This window comes from Chiroxiphia lanceolata, chromosome 20 (assembly GCF_009829145.1).
Source record: "Chiroxiphia lanceolata isolate bChiLan1 chromosome 20, bChiLan1.pri, whole genome shotgun sequence".
Taxonomy (NCBI): Eukaryota; Metazoa; Chordata; class Aves; order Passeriformes; family Pipridae; genus Chiroxiphia; species Chiroxiphia lanceolata.
In genome coordinates this window covers 3,114,467-3,132,547 of record NC_045656.1, presented here as the reverse complement: position 1 = coordinate 3,132,547, position 18,081 = coordinate 3,114,467, and the positions used below count along the sequence as shown (strand labels likewise).

The following is an 18,081-nucleotide window of genomic DNA, read 5'->3' as shown; positions in this document are numbered from 1 at the left end:
TTTCCTTCTTCTCCAGCAATTTAGCAGCTGTCAGACACTGCCAGGCCAGCCCAGCACAGGGGACCCCGGTCCTTGTGGTCCTCACCACCCCTGGGGCATCCTCCTGCCAGGGATAAGCTGTGCTGGGAGGTGACAGGGTTGGGTGGAGTGACACAGGGACAAGGCTCCTGTGAGAGCTGGCAGGTGACAATCATCCTCTGGGACACAAAAGCCACAGGAATCAGAGTGTCCTGGGTGAAGCTCATGGATGGTTGAGCCAGGCACCAGCCCGAGGTGCACTCAGAGCTTCTGTGGAGAAAAATCTCCATGTTCCAATGGCATTCAGGGAATCAGGAGGACTATTTTTTTTAATGATTTTTGGATAAATAGCAAAAAATGGGCTAGAAATCTGCTGTTTGATATTACCAGAAACAAACCAGAGAGCACCGAGCACGGTCCCTGTGCCAAAACCCAGTGAGGCACAGAGAAACAAATCCATGTGAGGAGAATCCCTGGGAATTTGCACGATGCTGTTTCCTGCAGGAAGAGCATTTTGCACCCAAGCACCGGGAATACAGGCAGGGAGAAGCAAACATCCAGGTACAGGAGCACCCAGGCTGTGGGAGCACCCAGGGATGCTTTGTGGTGCTGCAGAAGGAGCTGAGCATCTCCCTACCCTCCAGGGCTGGGAAAGATGGAAATACCCAGGGGAAGAAGCAGCAGGAGCTCTCACCATGGCTACACACACTGCTCATGGGATGTTGCTTCTTTCCCCAGTCACAGCTCTTCCCGCTGCAGAGGGAAAGAAACAATCCCTTGGAGGTGCTGGGATTGGGTATCCACAATTTGCTTGTTATCAGAAGAAAGGAGCTCGCAGAGTTCACCCCACCCAACAGGGATTACAGTCCTTGGCATTCTCACAATGTGAAAAATCTCTCTCCCCTGCTGATGGGAAGAGAAGCTGGATTGCAGCTGCTCCCAGAGTTGGTGAATGCAGCAGAAAGGGAGAAAAAAGGGTTAAAATAATAACAGATGGAACAGGGACACCCCGGCTAATTGTCGTTTCCATGCAATAGCTGATTAGAAGAATTGGTTCAGATTTGATCCCAGATTTCTTTTTCCCAGGTATGGCCCATTCCCAGCTCACACAGGCACAGGGTGCTGGTGCACACATGTGGATCCATGAAGGCCAACTGACAAGTGGCAGCAGGGACCCCAAATGGTCCTGTGCTACAAAAACTCTCAGAAGGGGAGACTGCAGCCAGGGTATGCCCCCAAATGGTATCCAAGTATTAAGGGATTAATGGAAAAGTCTCGAGGTGACACAGTTAATTATACCCTGCTCCTATGGGAGAGAGAAGCTGACCCCGGGATGCTGTGGATGCTGTGCCAGGGCAGCTCTGCCCACGTGCCCCTGCCCCCTCTTGGCACCACAGTCAGATAATTTTAAGGGGCTGGAAACCACGGGTCTTGTCCAACAATTCCTCCTCTTCTCTTTGCTCCAGTTTATTTGCGTGGTCGTCAAAGCTTCGCTTCCCTCCCCGTGGGCAGAAATTGAGGAATATCTAGTCTGAGCTCTTTGCCCACCACCCAGAAGCTTTGGCAGGTACCTGGTTGCTCCTCCACCCCTCAGACATTAATAATTCCTGCACCTTTGGCTGGCACTCCGGGTGCTCTCCTGCCAAACCAGCCGTGCCGAGGGGTGAAATCTGGGGGCTATGGAACACCCAGGCAGGGCTGACAGACCCCATTCCCTGGGAAAACCATCCTGAGGAGGCTCAGCAGCTGGTGTGAGGGCACGGGGAACAAGGCAAAGGAGAAAGAAGACCCAGTGTGGACGGAAAAAATGCAGGAGATGGTTCCCAGCTCAGCGCCTGCGGCAATGGGACTCTTCAAATTTGGACATCTCAGCTAAAAAAATAATCAATGTGGAATGCAGGGAAAGAACAGCCCTATTTCGAGCTGCGACTCCTCCCTGTGTGCTTGGCCTCCCAGACGACTCAGAAACTCAAGGCACTTCTTCCTGAGCTATAAAAAGAGCTGGAGTGGGACTGCAAGAGCTGGGAAGACAAACAAGGGAGTAGCGTGTCCTCCTGCTGAGGGCAGGAGAGGGGTGAAACCAGGAGAAGGTCTTGCTCAACCCACCTTTGGAGGTGCCCCCAGGGAGGGAGGGCGGGCTGGCAGAAATTCCAGGCTGGATCCCACCCACTGGAATGTTGGCTGTGCAGTGTCCCAGGGCATCCTACCACCTCCCGACACCTCCTGTGTGAGGAGGTGAAGGTCCAGGATCCACCCCAGCCATCACCCCAACACAAGCCTGTGCTTGGGGGGCTCACCACAGGTACCACGGAGAGCAGGGACAGGGCATGGAGGGTCCCCCAGGATCACGGGGAGGAAGGAGCCTCACCAAAAAGCATCTCCCCATTCCCAGGCTGGTGAAAGGGTTAACAGCCTCACCCAACACCTCCTCCACACATCCCAGCAGGACATGATGGACTGGGTGAGTTCCAGGGGACCATAAAATTCAGCAGGCTCAGGAATACCCACCTTTGCCCTCTCCACACAAGTATTTACCTCAGTGGAAGCAGCCAAACCTTGCTGACTGTCGGAACATTTCGTTCCCGTTTGTGAAGTGCATAAAACATTCCTGGCTGGAAAAACACCACCAGGTCACAGACTGGGAATGGCTCCACCAGGAGAGATGAGTTATTCAATGGCTTCACTGACTTAGTGCAGAAGGTGCATCTCTTCTGGGGGAGCCACTCCCACCTACACTGACTTCTTCAACACCAAGGAAGTCAAAGTCTTGCCCTGCCTCCACTTCAGTGTTGCCTTGAGGCCTTGGAAAATCTCCACACACACAACTGGTGCTGTGGGACTTTCCTCCTGAGCAGTTCCAAGGGTTGAGCTGGACTGGGTGGCCCACGAGGAGCAACCTGAAGATGGCAGGCTTGGTGACACAGCTCAGGACAAAAAGAAAACCTGACAGGACAAGGCGACATCTCCTCAAGCTGCTCCAGGGGAGGTTCAGGATGGACATCAGGAGGAATTTCTTCACAGAAAGGGTGGTCAGGCACTGGAAGGGGCTGCCCAGGGAGGTGGTGGAGTGCCCATCCCTGGAAGTGTCCAAGGAAGGACTGGATGTGGCACTCAGTGCTCTGGGTGGTGATCGGTCACAGGTTGGACTCGATGATCTTGGAGGTCTTTCCCAATCCAAACGATCCTGTGATTCTGCAGTGCCCATGGATCAGCAAGCACAATGTGACCTGCTGCCAAGCCCATGGAGAGGTTGGAGTGCTGATCCCTGCTTTATTCAGTGGGATGCGGAGGTTGCATTTAGCCCACACCTGGATGAACAGAGGCTTCCCCAGGATCAGGTTGGGGATCTGGCTTGTGCAGAAGATGCCAACTGCTGTGTGCAACAATTCCCAGAGCCCTCTGTGCCCAGATGCCTGATCCTGGAGGAAGGAGTCCCTGCCCATGGCAGGGGGATGGGACTAGATGACCTTTAAAGGTCCAGGTTAAACCCACTGTTTAAAACACCCTCTCAGCACACGGAGCTTCCTCTTATCACCGGAGAATTTCAATCTCTTCTTTGGTGGGACAATTCTCCAGCTTGCCAAGCCTCACATCAATGGGGAGCAGGTCTGAGGGTTGGCTGCGGTCCTGGTTGGTGGTGTGGCATGAGGATGGGCTCAGCTTTGTGGGGCTGCTGCAGCCTCTGGCCCTGGCCATGGCTTCCAACAACATCTTCAGGCCAGCACAGAGGGTGCTCTTACACAATCCCAAACCCCACCACGGGCTGGTCTGGGTGTGTCCATCAGCTGTGTCCTGGAGCCTGTGCCCTCCACGAAACTCAGCACTCACTCACTGATCCCCTCCTGCCCCTTGGCCATGCTGGTTTGGTGCTCCCACCAGCAGGTGCCTTTGCATCCTCTGTTTCCACCAACGCACCATTCTGGTGGCTGGAAAAGTTGTGGACTGTGGAATCAGGCAGCTCCAGAGCTCCTCCAGCTTTATTCATCTCCTAGGGAGGTTGCCAGGCTGTTTTGATGACTTGGTCATGAAACTCAGGTAGTGAGGGGGACCAGGTTGCCCAAATGTGCCATAGTTGAGTCTTGAGCTGGAGAAGACCCTTTGTACTTGGCTGTGGAGCAAACTAACAAAACCCTGCTGAGCTGTGGATGTTTTATTCCAGGACTTCCATAATTTAGATGCTATTTTTACCTAGTCTGACTGGTGGTCAGCTCCATGTGATGACAATAAATCCCAATTTAACACCATCAGCCTGTGCCCTTCCCGGGTGGGTGTTTGGTCCTGCCACCCCAAGTGCTGACCCAAAGGCTGGTGGCAGCTGGGTTTCTGTTCCCAGGGGGTTTCCAGTGGTCCAGCATTCCCTGCCTGGATTTCTCTGACCTTCACCTCTTTGCCAAGTGACCCCAGTCCTGCTGGGGCAGTGCAGCTCCTCGGCCCTCACTGCTGTGCCAGTGGAGGGCACGTCAAATGCTCCCCATGCAGGAAAGAGGGAGAAACAGCTTCTCTCACCAGGGCCAGGCTGGAGATTTGCTGCTTATTGTTATAATTTGTCTGTTTTATTGGAATAAAAGACGGATGAGAGCAGCTCAACGCTCTGGAGAGAGCACATGGCATTGTGGTTTATTTTAATTAGCACATGCTGGCTGGAAAATCGTGTTTTCCAGTCATCGTGTTCACATGGAAGTGAACAGGAATACAGGGTTTTGTAATGATGTTGCAAGGTGCTCGTGCCAGAACACCAGGCACACCCAGGAATTGTCCCTCCTCCTCCTGAGAGCCCAGAAAATGGGATGTTATGAGTGGGGAGACCTCAGCAGTCGTGGTCCACTGGGACTCTTAAAAGAGCACAGGGAAAGTTTGAACTCACACAGCACAGAATCCCAGAAAAAAATCATAGAATCCTAGAAATCCCAGAATGGTTTGGGTTTGAAGGGACCTTAAAGCTCACTCAATTCCAACCACCCTGCCATGGACAGGGACACCTTCCACTAGCCCAGGTTGCTCCAAGCCCTGGGCTTGGACACTCCCAGAGATGGGGCAGCCACAGCTTCTCTGGGCAACCTGTGCCAGGGCCTCCCCACCCTCACAGTTAAGAATTCCTTCCCAATATCCCATCTATCCCTGCCCTCTGGCAGTTTGAAGCCATTCCCCCTTGTCCTGTCCCTCCATCCTTGTCCCCAGTCCCTCTCCAGCTCTCCTGGAGCCCCTTTAGGTCCTGGAAGGGGCTCTCAGGTCTCCCTGGAGCCTTCTCTTCTCCAGGTGAATCCCCCCCAGCTCTCCCAGCCTGGCTCCAGAGCAAAGGGGCTCCAGCCCTTGGAGCATCTTTGTGGCCTCCTCTGGACTTGCTCTGAAATTCCACCTCTGGAAGTGTCCAAGGCCAGGTTGGACGGGGCTTGGAGCAACCTGGGCTAGTGAAAGGTGTCCCTGCCCATGGCAGGGGGGTGGCACGAGACGACCTAAAGGCCCCTTCCAGCTGAACCCACTCTGTGAGTCCATAATAAAGTATTAAATGTCTGTATATGCCTTTGAGAAAACGAGTGAGAAATAATTCCCCTCTAGCCTGTGGAGCTGGGATCACTTTCCCTGCCCTGCAATTAGCCCGGAACACACACAATGTATAATTAGTCACTCTGTGGGCTGGGACTTGCACATCCGGGCTCAAACACCGGCTGTGCTCCTGCTCCCGCTGCCACCCGGGGAACAGCCTGTCCCCAGGAAGTTTCCTCACTTGGTGACTGTGTAAAATCAATCAGCCAAGCTGGTGGCAGGGCTGAGGGCCAGGATCCAGCCCTTCCTCCAGCCCTGGGCTGCTGTGGGACCAGGTTCAGAGGGGCCGGAGCCAGCGGTGGGCGATGGGGTGAGGGTGGGCACTGAATTTGGGTCCTGGGGCTTGTGCCGCAGTGCCATGTGCCAGATGGTGCCAGACAGGATGAGGGTGGGCACGGAATTTGGGTGCCATGGGCCGGGTGGTGCCGGAGCAGGCGATGCTCAGCCCGGCCCGTGTCGCACCCACGGGATGAGGCACCAGCAGCTGCAACGGGCACCTTCTCCTCATCCTTGGTTTCTCAATCTTCAGGCAAAATTGTCCCTCCGACACCTCCAGCCCCTGTCCAAAGGTATTTTTCCCCCAGGAGGGCAAAGCTGGGATTTGCCACCCTCTCCTCGTGGCAGGTGCCCACATCCTACTGTCCCTTCCCCACTGTTTTCCCTGGGCTCAGGGGTCACGGCTGGTGCTGGTGGAGGGGATCACACTCACTGCAGAGTCCTCTCATTGGGAATTTGTTAAAAAACCCTGCCTTCCTGGCTGTTTCTCCCCAAATTTTCAGGAGGATGGAGTTAAACAGGATGAATTTCAGGGAGAGCCCCCCCTGCACCCTCAGCACAGGACACTCGGTGGGCAGCATGTGCCGAGCAAGGGGCAAAGGGGTTTTGGGGCAGCAACACCCCCATCGTCCCTGTCTTCCCACTCAGCCTCTGGTGTGACTCAAGACAAGGTCCCCCCTTGTCACTTGGTGGTCCAAAACCATCACATTCCCAGCTGGACCAGCCCCAAACTTATTCAGCATCAAACCTATTCACCCTCCTGAGGCTCAACCGCTCCTGGAGTCCATCCCCACATTAAAAATCTCAGCTATTTCTGCATCTATCTAAAAAAAAACCCAAACCCCTCCACCCCAGCTTGCACTAACGAGAAAAGCAGCCCCCAATCTGGTACAAGACAAATTATTTTCTTTCCCTGGGGATGGAAACAAGTTCCTAAGAGGGACTCGCTGAAAAGACACGAGATGACTCATTTCTTCAGCGCCGAAGCTGCACTCAATCCCCAGCACCTCTAATTCCCATCAAAAGCCAGGAGAACGAAAGCACAGGGGGATTCACACAGCACAAAGCCCAGGAGCTCCTTTTCCTGGAGATGAAAGAGCCATGAATTAATCCCCTGTATCACCTACTCCCCCAGGATGGGCTCAGCTGCCTCCAGCCCTCACTCCCCGCAGCCAGGAGCTATTTTTTCCCGTTCTCGCCAGTGTCAATATGTTTCTTTAAATATCTTTTTGGAGAGGCTGTATATATATAGCCCCACTCTGGTGCTTTGAAAGGAGCCTCATTTCCTGTGTAAGAACCGAAGTTCTTGGCAAAAGCTGCCTCAGGCTGCAGCATCCGAACCACAAGAATTGTTTTTTTTCAGTAGTAAAATGGTATTTCCTCCACGACTGAGAGCTGGACTGAGCTGGGTCAGGTCTGAAACCAGCGGGGCTGCTGTGGTTGGGACATACAGGGCCATATTCCCAATGATATAAACGACAGGAGAAACGGATTAATTGCATTAGTGGGGCTGCAACGGTGCCTGGAGATGGCACAGCCCATGGCAGGGACAGGATGGGCACAAAGCTGATTTTAACCTGCACTTGGCTGTGAGAAAGTTTGGTTCCCACGTGAAAAGGATTTATTAACCAATACCAGGGCAGGAAAAAAAAAATCCATTTCATCTGTACCTGATACTTTTTCTCCTTCTTTTGCATCATCTCTCTGTTCCTGACTTTTGAGAGGGCTCCTCCAGCAGCAAAGCAGGATGGAAAACAGCTTTGCAGCCCCTGAGGGATCACTCACGGATACCCAGGACCTTAAAAACCAATAGAGGGGAGATGTAGCACCAGCTGTGCCCTGCCAGGAACGTGTCACACCTTCCCACCAGGAATCCCTGAGCTGGAGGATCTGACACCTCGGGGACTCTGATGGCAGGAGTGGGGAGGCAGCCAGAACAACAATCACCTTCTGCTGCAAATATGTCTTTCCAGGGACATTTCTGAGTCATAAATGGCTTTTATTGCTGCACACAGTCCCAAGGACTCAGCGTGAAAATGTGCCAGAGCTGGTGGTGGCTGTGGCAGCCCAAGTGTTCCCTGTTTTCCTTTGCTTCTCCATGACTTTCCCAGAAGCAGCCAAAGAGGCTGAAGTGCAAGTTTTTCAGATTTTCTGCAGGAATTTTAAAGAAGTGTCTTCTCCCAGAGCTCACACCATGAGGACAGATCACCCTTGGGACTGTCCCCGTGGCACAGGGACGTGCTGGGCACGCAGCCACATCTCCTGGCACAAAGCCCCAGCAGCCACGAGCTCTGGGGGACAAACATGGAATTTCTGTCCCCTTCCACAACCCCAGGCACTGTCTGTACGTCGTGTCCTCCTCCCTGGGACCTCTGGACAGGGTACTGCAGTGGTGTGGGACAGGATGGATCCTGATGGAGCACGGCCGGGCACTGGAGCAACACTTGGGGCCGGGGAGACAGGGAGAGTTGTGCTGGTGGCTCTACAGCCCAGGAGATGACAACACACCACCACAACGTGCTGCTTCCCTTCCACCCAGAAGCCACAGGGGTGGGGATAAGGACTGAAGCTCAGTGCACTCCAAGGGCACTTCCCTCATCTTTGCTGTCCAAGCGCTTCGGCCTCTCTCCAGTTTCACGAAAGAGGGAAAGGGATGGAGCAGGAACAGCTGAGCTGGGCAGGAAGGAGACCTTCCCACCCTTCCAGCTTTCCAGGGGCCAGCTGGTGCTTGGGAATGCCACGCAGCACCTTTGGGAATCTGCAATTCCACCTGCACTGATGCCTTGCTGGCCACGTCCCAGCTGGGAATGAAGGGAAATATCCCATGGCAGCCCGAAACAGGAGGGAAGGAGCAGCACAGCCTGGGAGCATCCTCCCTGTCCTGCTGAAGTCCTTCATCCTTCTGACTCCATTTTGACCCTCAAGACCTCGGCTCATCCAACATCTGGTCTCTGCCAACCAGCCAAGCCCAGAAGGAATTCCTCTCCTTGGCACCACCGTGGCACAAGGATGTCTGCTGGGGGCAACTGCAGTGAGGAAAGAGGAGGGACAGCCAAGGAGGGAAGATCCCAATGCCCCACCTAAACAAGGAAGACCTTCCTTACAGAGCTCCGACACCAGGACATGCTCCTCAATCCAGCCAGGAGAACTTGGAGGGGATGCAAACATCAGATACCACAGGAAATAAAAATATTTATCTTAAAATATGGCAGAATTTTCACTTTTGGTGGGTTTTCTCCTCCCTTGGAGACCTTTGCTCTGCCCAAAGATTTACTGGACCGTGGTTGGGGCGATGAGTGGTGGTGAATCACCAGAAAAAAGGGGGACAGTTGCTGCAATGCTCATCCCCTCATGGCAGGGTTGGACCCTGAACTGCAGGATTTGGTGTCCCTGTTGCTCAACTTCCCATGAAAACTGTCAGCATTGATGGGAAAGGACAAGGGGAGCCCCTGGGTGTGTCCACAGCTCTCCCCGAGCTGCTCCCACCCAGGAGGCAGCAAGGACAGCACCACAGGGACACCATGGTGGGACATGTCCTCAGGGTTCTCACATTTGCATTCCCAGGAAAACTGAGACACTTGACCAGCTGCGGGAGAAGAAAAGAGGCCACCAGGAAATTTATTCCCATTTGTCCCCAACCCAACAGATGGATGTTGTCAGGGCAGAGATGTCGTGCAACATGATGGCCACCATGGAAGGTCCCACCACCTTGGGAACATCCCTCCATCTTGGGAACATCCCACTACCAGAGCTTCCCACCATCACAGAAGCTTCCCACCACCACCAGAGCTTCCCATCACCATGGAAGCATCACAGCACCATGGAACCATCCCACCATCATGGAAGCATCCCACCACCTTGGGAACATCCCATCACCAGAGCTTCCCACTATCACGGAAGCTTCCCATCATCATCAGAGCTTCCCATCACCATGGAAGTGTCACAGCACCATGGAAGCTTCCCACCACTATGGAGCCACCTCACCACCAGAGTTTCCCACCACCTTGGAAGCTTCCCACCACCACAAGAGCATCCCACCACCATGGAACCATCCCACCACCATGGAACCATCCCACCACCACAGAAGCGCTTCCACCACCACAATGTCCCACTGCCATAAGAGCATCTCACCACCACAACCTCCCACCACCATGGAAGCATCCCACATCCTTGGAAACATGTTTCCCAAGGAAACAGAGCTTCCCACCACCACGAGAGCTTCCCACCACCACACGAGTGTCCCACTACCAGAACATCCCACCACCATAAGAGCATCCAACCACCACAGTGTCCCACCACCACCAGAGCTTCTCACCACCACACCTCACCTCACCACTACTGGGGTGTCCCACCACCTCCCAAGCTTTGTAGGGTGCTCAGACCCCATAAATCGAGTGTTCCCAACCCAAGCAAGTGTTCCTCAGGCTCCCCAAAAGTCCCCTTGGACACACAGTTTCTGCCTGTTTGGGCTGTTTTAGCCCAAAATAGGTTTTGTGGTTTGGAGTGGAAGAAGGAAGGAGTCTGTACACGCAGAAACATGGGTAAAAAAATCTTCATTTTAAAGCCATTTAACAGCTGAAACTTTTCTAAAGAAAAGTCACTTTCGAAAAGAAAAAACCCAAACCCACAAAGTTGCTCTAAAAAAACCTCTGAAAGAAGAAGCTGGACAAAAACTGGATGACCAAGACCTAAGGGGTGCCTGGCAAGTTCCCTAAACTGGAGAGAAAGAGAAAATTACCCAAAAACAAGGGAGGGGGGGGATAAAAAAACGGAGTGAGAAAGGGAATTGCATGGAGCTGAAGCAGAGAAGAAGGAAAAGCCAGGCAGGGACATGCTGATTAGTCTTGGAATCTGATGGGGAAGATGAAATTCAGCTCGTGGGGATGTGGGGAGAGGTGGTGGGGGCCAAGCTCAGCCCTTCCCAGGGAGCAGCAGCTCTTGGGAAAGCCATGGGAACTCCAGACATCCCATGGCTGATCCAAGGAGCAGGAAGGCTCCATGTGCAAACCAGTCCCACTTCAGCACTCTGGATAAATAATGGATTTCTGAGGTAACCTGAGCAGAGCCCTGTGCGTGATCCCTGTCCAGCCTCACACCCTGCTGGGTTTTCTTCCTGCAAAACCCCCTCAGAGCCGATCCTTGGGCTTTAGTTTCATCCCCCATGTGCTGTTCCCACTCTGGGCTCATCCAGGTCTGATCCCACTGGTCCTGCCTCAGTTTTCCTTCCTCTCCCATCAGTACTTTCCATCCCTGGACACGGAGCAGGGTTGAGGTGTCCCCATCTCCTCCTGCTGTCATCCCTCCCTCTCCCCACTCCCCAAGCCTTGTCCAGGCTTCCCAGCACGTCCTTTCCCCAAACCACCACTTTTTTCCCCCAAAGCAGCCCTACTGCCCCCCCAGCCCTGCTGCCACCTTCCCCTCCTTATGGGACACCTAAAACCTGGGTGATGAGTGGAAAGGCCCCATCTGGACACTCTGGATGCTGCTGAGGAGCAAACTCCATCTGCTTTTCAACACATTGGTTCCTCTTCCTGGGAGCCACACACAGGGACAGCCCCTGTCCACTGCCCCCGAGTGGCACCAGAGCTCTCTGGGAGGACCCAGCGGGGTGTGGCAGATCCCACTGGTCACAGAGCCACTCCATGTCCCCGCAGCCAGCGGACACAGAGGCTGTGTGTCCCCAGGGCGGCTCCAAGGACAGGGTGGCACCGGCCTGGGCACAATGCCCAGCTGTGGCTGGGCTCAGAGTCCCCACCCCGGTGTCCAGGCCAGCGGGTGAGCGTCCCCAAATCCGCTGGTGGGGGCTCTGGGCTGAGCAGCCCCTGCTGGGCTGGGGGTCCATCCCCCGCGATGTCCCCAGGCTGCCCCGGGGCTCGGCCACAGCATCCCGAGGGTCCCCGTCGCTGTCCCCCCATGGTGACTCACTGTCCCCGATGGGCGGGGCCAGGCGGCCACACCCACCCCGCCAATCTGCAGCCACCTGAGGCAGCCACGCCCACCGGAGCCCACCCCGCTCACCTGGGAGGGACACGCCCACCCACACAAGCTCCACCCCCTTCCCAAAACTACGCCCAGTTGTGCCAACACCTGGGTTACCTGGCAGGTAACCCAAGCTGGCCCCGCCCCCTGCTCACCTGGGCTGGCTCCGCCCACTCCGATAAGCCGCGCCCACCTGTGATAACTCCGCCCACTCGGCCAAGCCCCGCCCCTTGAACAAACTCAAGGTACCTGTCAGGCCACGCCCTCGAACACAGACCACGCCCCCCCTCCAGCCACGCCCCCTGGAGCTTCACCGCGCACCCCCCGCTCGTCCGCATCCCCCGCGCCGCCCGCACCTGGGCGCGCTCGAAGCTCTCCCGCTCCGCCTCCAGGCCGCCGCCGCCGCCCGCCCGCCGGCTCAGCACCTTGGGCAGCGGGTTGGCCACCTGCTTCATGGTGCTGCTCACGCGGTCCATGGCGGCCCCGGCCCCGCCGCCGCCCCGGCCCCGCTCCGCGCCGCCGCTGCGCGGGCCCCGCGCCATTGGCCCGCCCACCTGCCACTCACCGCGGGACACGCCCCCGCCGGCCCCTCCCGCGCCCCGCCGGCCCCGCTCATTGCCTCGCCTCCTGACCATCATTGGTGAGTTGCGCTGCCACTCAGGAGGGGCCATGGGCACTCGCCAAGCTCATTGGTGCAGCTGGACGCCACTCAATGTCAGGTCCCGCCCCCCTGAGAGCGCCCCGCCCTCCACCCCGCCTATGGACCGCGCGTCCTTAGCAAGGCTGTGGCCACGCCCCCGTGCTGTTCCCTTCTATGATTGGTCCTTGTGCCTGCCGCTCGCCCCGCGCGGCCCCGCCCCTGCCCCGCCCGTGCGCGGCGCCCCCTGGCGGCGGTGGGCGGGGGCTCTGAGGGGTCGCTCGGTACCGTCCCGGGCCGGACGGGCCGGGATGGACCGGGATGGAACGAGACGGGCTCGGCCGGGCCCGGGACACCCCCGCGGACTTCTGAGGGCACAGGGGGTTCGGGGGCCACTGCCGAAGGGCTCTGAGCCGCGGCTGAACCCTCCGGGTCCACAGGCCGGGGGGGTCCCACAGGCCGTGCGTGCGGCCTGCATCGCTGGGCCTGGCCCGGCGCGGCCCCTTGTCCCTCCATATCCCGGCCCGGAGTGACACGGCATAACCTGATCCGGGCCGGGGTCTCTGGTCCTGTCACCCATCAGAGACTTGTCAGTGGTTAGATGGGATATTAGGAAGAGATTCTTCCCTCGGAGGGTGGGGAAGCCCTGGCACAGGTTGCCCAGAGAAGCTGTGGCTACCCCATCCCTGGGAGTGTCCAAGGCCAGGTTGGACAGGGCTTGGAGCAACCTGGGCTAGTGGAAGCTGTCCCTGCCCATGGCAAGGGGTGGAATGGGATGAGCTTTAAGGTTCCTTCCAAGCCAAACCATTCCATGATTCTATGATTCTCTCAGCCTGGTGAATTGCTGGACTCTGGCTGGCTCCTGTTGTTTTTGACCAGGAATCCCATCCCACTCCAGAGGTGAATTTCCCACTTGGAACATTTCTGCCAAATTGGGACAAATCAGTATTTCTGTGAAGAGACCGAAAGCCCTGAGTCTACTCCCAAATGAGTCCCCAGAGATGGTGAAGGGGCTGTGCTGGGGTGGTGCCAGCTGGGTTCCTGCATCCTTAAAAATATGTCTTTGCTCCAGGTGGGGAGGAGCTGTGGAAAACGCTGCCAGGGAGATGGGGCAATCTGGGAGCAGCTGTTTGGAATGTGAGCTGTCAGGAGCTCTTGTGCAAGCAATTATCCCAACAGAACTCTTTTCTTGTGGCTTATTTTTCAGCTGAAATCGTTACCACACCAGGACCCTCCTGGCGCTGCCCAACGGGGTGTGGGATGGGCTGTTTGCATCCCAGCCCTTCCCACTCCCTGTGTCTGGGATATCAGATCCCAGCTGCCGGGAAATGGCCTGCATGGAGCAGCGAGGCTGTTTCTCCCACCCCAGACTGTCTGGACTCCCTGTCTGCCCTCTCCCTAATGCACTGTCTGGAAAGCTGCCTCCTTCCTTGGGGCTGCTCCCAGGGGAGGCTTGATGGGCTTAATTCAGCTACTATTGCAGCAAGGTGATTAATAATTGAAGAAATGAAGTCATTGCTGAGTAGAGATGGAGGAAAGGAGGGCATTGGACAAAGGACAGTGAGGGCTTTGTGCTCTGGACCTCTCCACCCTCTGCCCAGCACGCAGCATCCTGCCCCTGAACCCCACAGTGAGGGACCACGAGGCTTAGACCCGTCTTAGCTGCCCCCTCTTGCTGAAGAGCAGAGCCACATCCTCCTCCTCCCTGTCCAGGGCTCAGAGCCCACTTTGGGACCTGGGCAGGAGCAGAGGAGGGCAGCTGGATGTTTCTCCCAGCTGCTCCTGCCTCCTCCAGGAAGGGGCTGGAACAGGATGGAGCCGGGATCCAGCCCATGGGCTGCAGGTCAGACCCCCCTGGGCTGGCCCAGTCCATGCAGTGTCTCTGCTGGAATGTGCTGTGGGGCTCTGCAGGGATTTGGGGGTTTTCCAGTGGGAGAGGGTGCCTTGTTTCCAGGCACTGAGAGAGGGGAAGACACGGAGCTGTTTCTGTGGGGGTCTGTTCCTCTGCCTCAGGTTCCACCGGGAGATGATGGGGAAGGACTGGAAGTGAGCAGGGTGGAGGTGGGGTGGGCTCTGCTCTTCTCCCCCACTAGCAGGTCGTTTTTGGAAGCCATGGCTGGGGTTCACCTGCTCTGGTGCTCTGTCCTCACTCCTGCCCTGGAGGCTGAACTGGAGGGTGATGGCAGAGCCCCTCATGGGGGTGTCTGGCCTGTGTGGGGACATTGTCTTCCCCAGTGCCACCCACTGTCACATTCCTGGGGCAGGAGGGTCTGGCTTAGGGCTTGGGAGCATGGTCACCTTCCTTGCTTCCAGTAGCTCCCTGGATTGTCTCACCTGAGTATCCTGTGCAGGATGGAGACCATGGAGAGGACACTGGGCAGCCCAGTGCTCTGCAGAGTGTGACACCCCTCAGGTGCTGCCTCATGCTGGGCAGGGGGCATCCTTCATGCCCTGAGGCTCCTGTGCACAGCTCCTGCTCCACCGGGACAGCCTCAGAAAGAACCTGCAGCCAAAGGGAAGGAGAAGTGGCAGGAGAGGGGCCAGAAGGGACTGCAGTGGCTTTGGGCCCTGCTCAGAGCTCAGGGATGCTCTTTTCCCAAGGACTCAGAGCTAAAGGCTCCTTTTCCAACCCCCTCCCCAGCCAGAGCTGGGAGAGTCCCAGGGTGCTGCTGGGACTGGCCTGGGCTCAGGGAGAGCACAGACCCCCCTTGTTCCAGCAGGAAAACAGAGGCACAGAGAGTTCCACAGTCCTCCCTCTGTTATCCCGCTGGCTGTGCCAGGGCACAGGGCTTTGAGCTAAGATCCTGCTCCTTTCCCCCTCCAGAGGTGGGGAAAAATGGATCCCCTTCAAATATGGATCCCAAATCCCTTCAGCAGCCCCTTTGGACACCCCAAGGCACAATGTCCTGTTCCCACCCCAGCAGACCCCCCGTCCCTAGGGGGGCACATCTGGAAAGCCCCTCAGGGAGGGCAGTGGCTGTGACAAACCTTCCACAAACCCAATCCCGAGCCCCAAACACAGCCCTGCGCTGGTGAGGGGGTGATTTGCTAAGACCCTGGGATAAAAACACCTTCTGAGCCCAAGTGCCCACCTGGAGGGCAGGGTGGTGGCAGGGTGGTGCTCCAGACCTGGCAGGAGGGTCCCTGAGGAGCAAGGAGTGTGCCAGGAGGAGGAGATGTGTGTGTGTGTGGGTGTTCATCTTTGGTCCCAGTTTTTGAATGTTTTGGGCAAACCAGATGCTGCTGCTGAGTTTTTGGCTGCTCGTGCTCCCAAAGAACCCCTGGGCTGCTCCATGGGGCAGGGACAGTCCTGGAGCAGAAGCTGGGAGAGCACTGGGGGCAGAGCAGCCTGGGATGGGAGAGGGTCTTGGAGAGGACTGCTGTCCATGGGGCCCTCACCTCTGTCCTGCTGAGGTCTCCTGCTTGCCCAGGAGAGTTGTAACCCCAAAACATCACCTGATGTGTTTTCTGCACTGCAGCCTCAACAGCTGCCTCTGCTTATCCAGGAATTCAAAAGCAAAGCTGAGCAGGTTTCCAAATGGATCTGCAGGAGAAGACTTGAACCCCACAGGGACCTTGGGCTGCAGGGGTGGCTGCAGGTGAGAATCCGGCTTGGGAGCAGGACCTGGAGGTGGGAAGTGCTTGCCATCTGCTGGAGAGCTTCCCCTTGGCACAGGCAGCAGGTCCAGCTGGAGCATCCCACAGAGCCCAGGTCTCTCCCAAGGCAAACTTGCTTTCACAGAATCGTTAAGGTTGGAGAAAACCTCTGAGATCATCGAGTCCAACCTCTGACCCATCACCACTTTAGCAACTAGACCAGAGCACTGAGTGCCACCTCCAGGACATCCTCTCCCAATGTCTAATCACCCTTTCTGTGAGGAAATTCTTCCCAATTCTTCCTTTACTTCTCTGTTGTGAGACAGCTTTGGCTGCCAGAGCGGGATCACCGAGGAAAGGGTTATTGTGTAGGATTTGGGGTGTGCAGGGTTGGGTGTGGGAGCCTTGTGCTGCCCCCAGGGCAGCGTGGGGAGTGCATGGGGCAGGGGCTGTGGGTCTGCAGAGCCAGTCTATCCCTGTCTTCCCTTTATGATACAGGAAACCTTCTCCCTCCCCACAACTCCCTGAAGGAGGTTGTGGTGAGGTGGGAGTCGGGAAACGGCCTCGAGTTGTGCCAGGGGAGGTTCAGGTTGGATACTGGGGAAAATTTCTTCACTGAAGGAGTGGCCAAGCCCTGGCACAGCTGCCCAGGACTGTGGTGGAGTCACCATCCCTGGAGGGCTTTAAAAGAAATACAGATGTAATGCTCAGGGACATGGTGGCCTTGGCAGTGCTGGACTCAATGATGCTGGAGGTCTCTTCCAACCTTGATGGTTCTGTGATTCCATAATTTCCATGAGCCCACATCCACCAGTGTTCTCGTAGAACACTATTTTCTAGATCCCTGCAAGTCCTGACTTGCAGTCCCCTGTACCTCCAGCTGGTGACAACAGGAGGCAGAGTGTGCAAGGGCAACACTGCCTGTGGCAGCCTCAGGTCCTGCCTCTCTCAAACCCGACACCAAATGGTTTTATCTTCATTCCTCTGAACCTCATCTGCTGTAGATAAACCAGTCACGCTGTGCTGTACCTACCAGGCAAGCCCCTCTCAGCTCCAGGCTCGTGGGTGCTCAGTGCAGAGGGTGCTTTGGGGGAAACAGAGGCATCATTTGGCTGGAATTTGGGACAGGCTGTGTCTGTCCTGAGAAGTGCCACCAAATTTCTGCGAGGGCCACCTGGCAACCTCCCGCTCCTCTTGGTCCCATAGTGAGGCTTTTTTGGTGCCCCAAATTGGTTTTGGAAGCTTGCAGGAACTGTAGCAGTGTGTTTGTGCCTCTCTGTGGGCTTAGAAACTGTTGGTATCTTTGTGCTGACATTTACCAAAAATATTCATCTGGAGGCATATCGTGGTGTATAAATTTCAGTCCAGGGATTTTAATGGGATTTCACAATGGGATTTCATAATTTCACAGCCCTGATGGTCCTGTAGGACCAGCTGTTCCAGGTAATCAGATGAACAGTCCTAAAGGATGCAGACTAAGGGTCCATCTAGACCAGCCTGAATATCTCCAGATGTGGCCACAGCAGGGACCTTGAAGAGAAAGGCCAATATTCATGCTCCCAATCTGGAATGCACTCCCAGCCCCCAACCATTTTCATTTTCCAAATTGTCTTTGAGCTTCTCCCTCTGAAATTCAAGGCCTGACTCAGCCACTTGGAAATTTCCTTGAGATCACCATGTTCCTTGGCAAGGAGCTCCTGGTGTGAAGAGCTTCCTTCTGTTCCTTTTGAACCTGGCTCTTGCCAGCTCCATTGGATGGTCCATGGTTCCTGCTAAGGAGAAACAGGGACTATTTGCTTTGTCCCTCTTTCTAGGCCCACTCATCATCTTGCAGACTTTAATTCCCACGTGGAAAGTCTCAGTTCTTCTCAAAAGTACATCTCATCCAAATTCTTGCTTGGAGCTGCCCCCCCTGTGATCTCATACCTCCCCCAGTCATTCCATTTCCAGCTGATTTGCTCCCAGTTATACCCAGTTTCCCACATTAGTGGTTAGAGGTGGTGTGGTGGAACCTGCTGCCTTCAGGGCTG

The 18,081-nt window shown here is 56.0% G+C and overlaps 1 protein-coding gene across 2 annotated transcripts in view; it reads right to left on the bottom strand.

The window, feature by feature from the left end:
* The window catches only part of HIP1 (huntingtin interacting protein 1), a 46,324-nt gene extending 34,029 nt beyond the window's left edge, over positions 1 to 12,295 (bottom strand). The window contains exon 1 of one of the 2 annotated variants that reach the window (XM_032707693.1): positions 12,174 to 12,295. In XM_032707693.1, coding sequence (XP_032563584.1) covers positions 12,174 to 12,293 — 120 coding nt within the window. In that variant the 5' untranslated portion in view covers positions 12,294 to 12,295. Of the gene's footprint in view, positions 1 to 11,278; positions 11,508 to 12,173 lie in introns of those variants that run through there. The other variant, XM_032707692.1, reaches the window with a different exon arrangement.
* Positions 12,296 to 18,081: the final 5,786 nt, after the last annotated feature.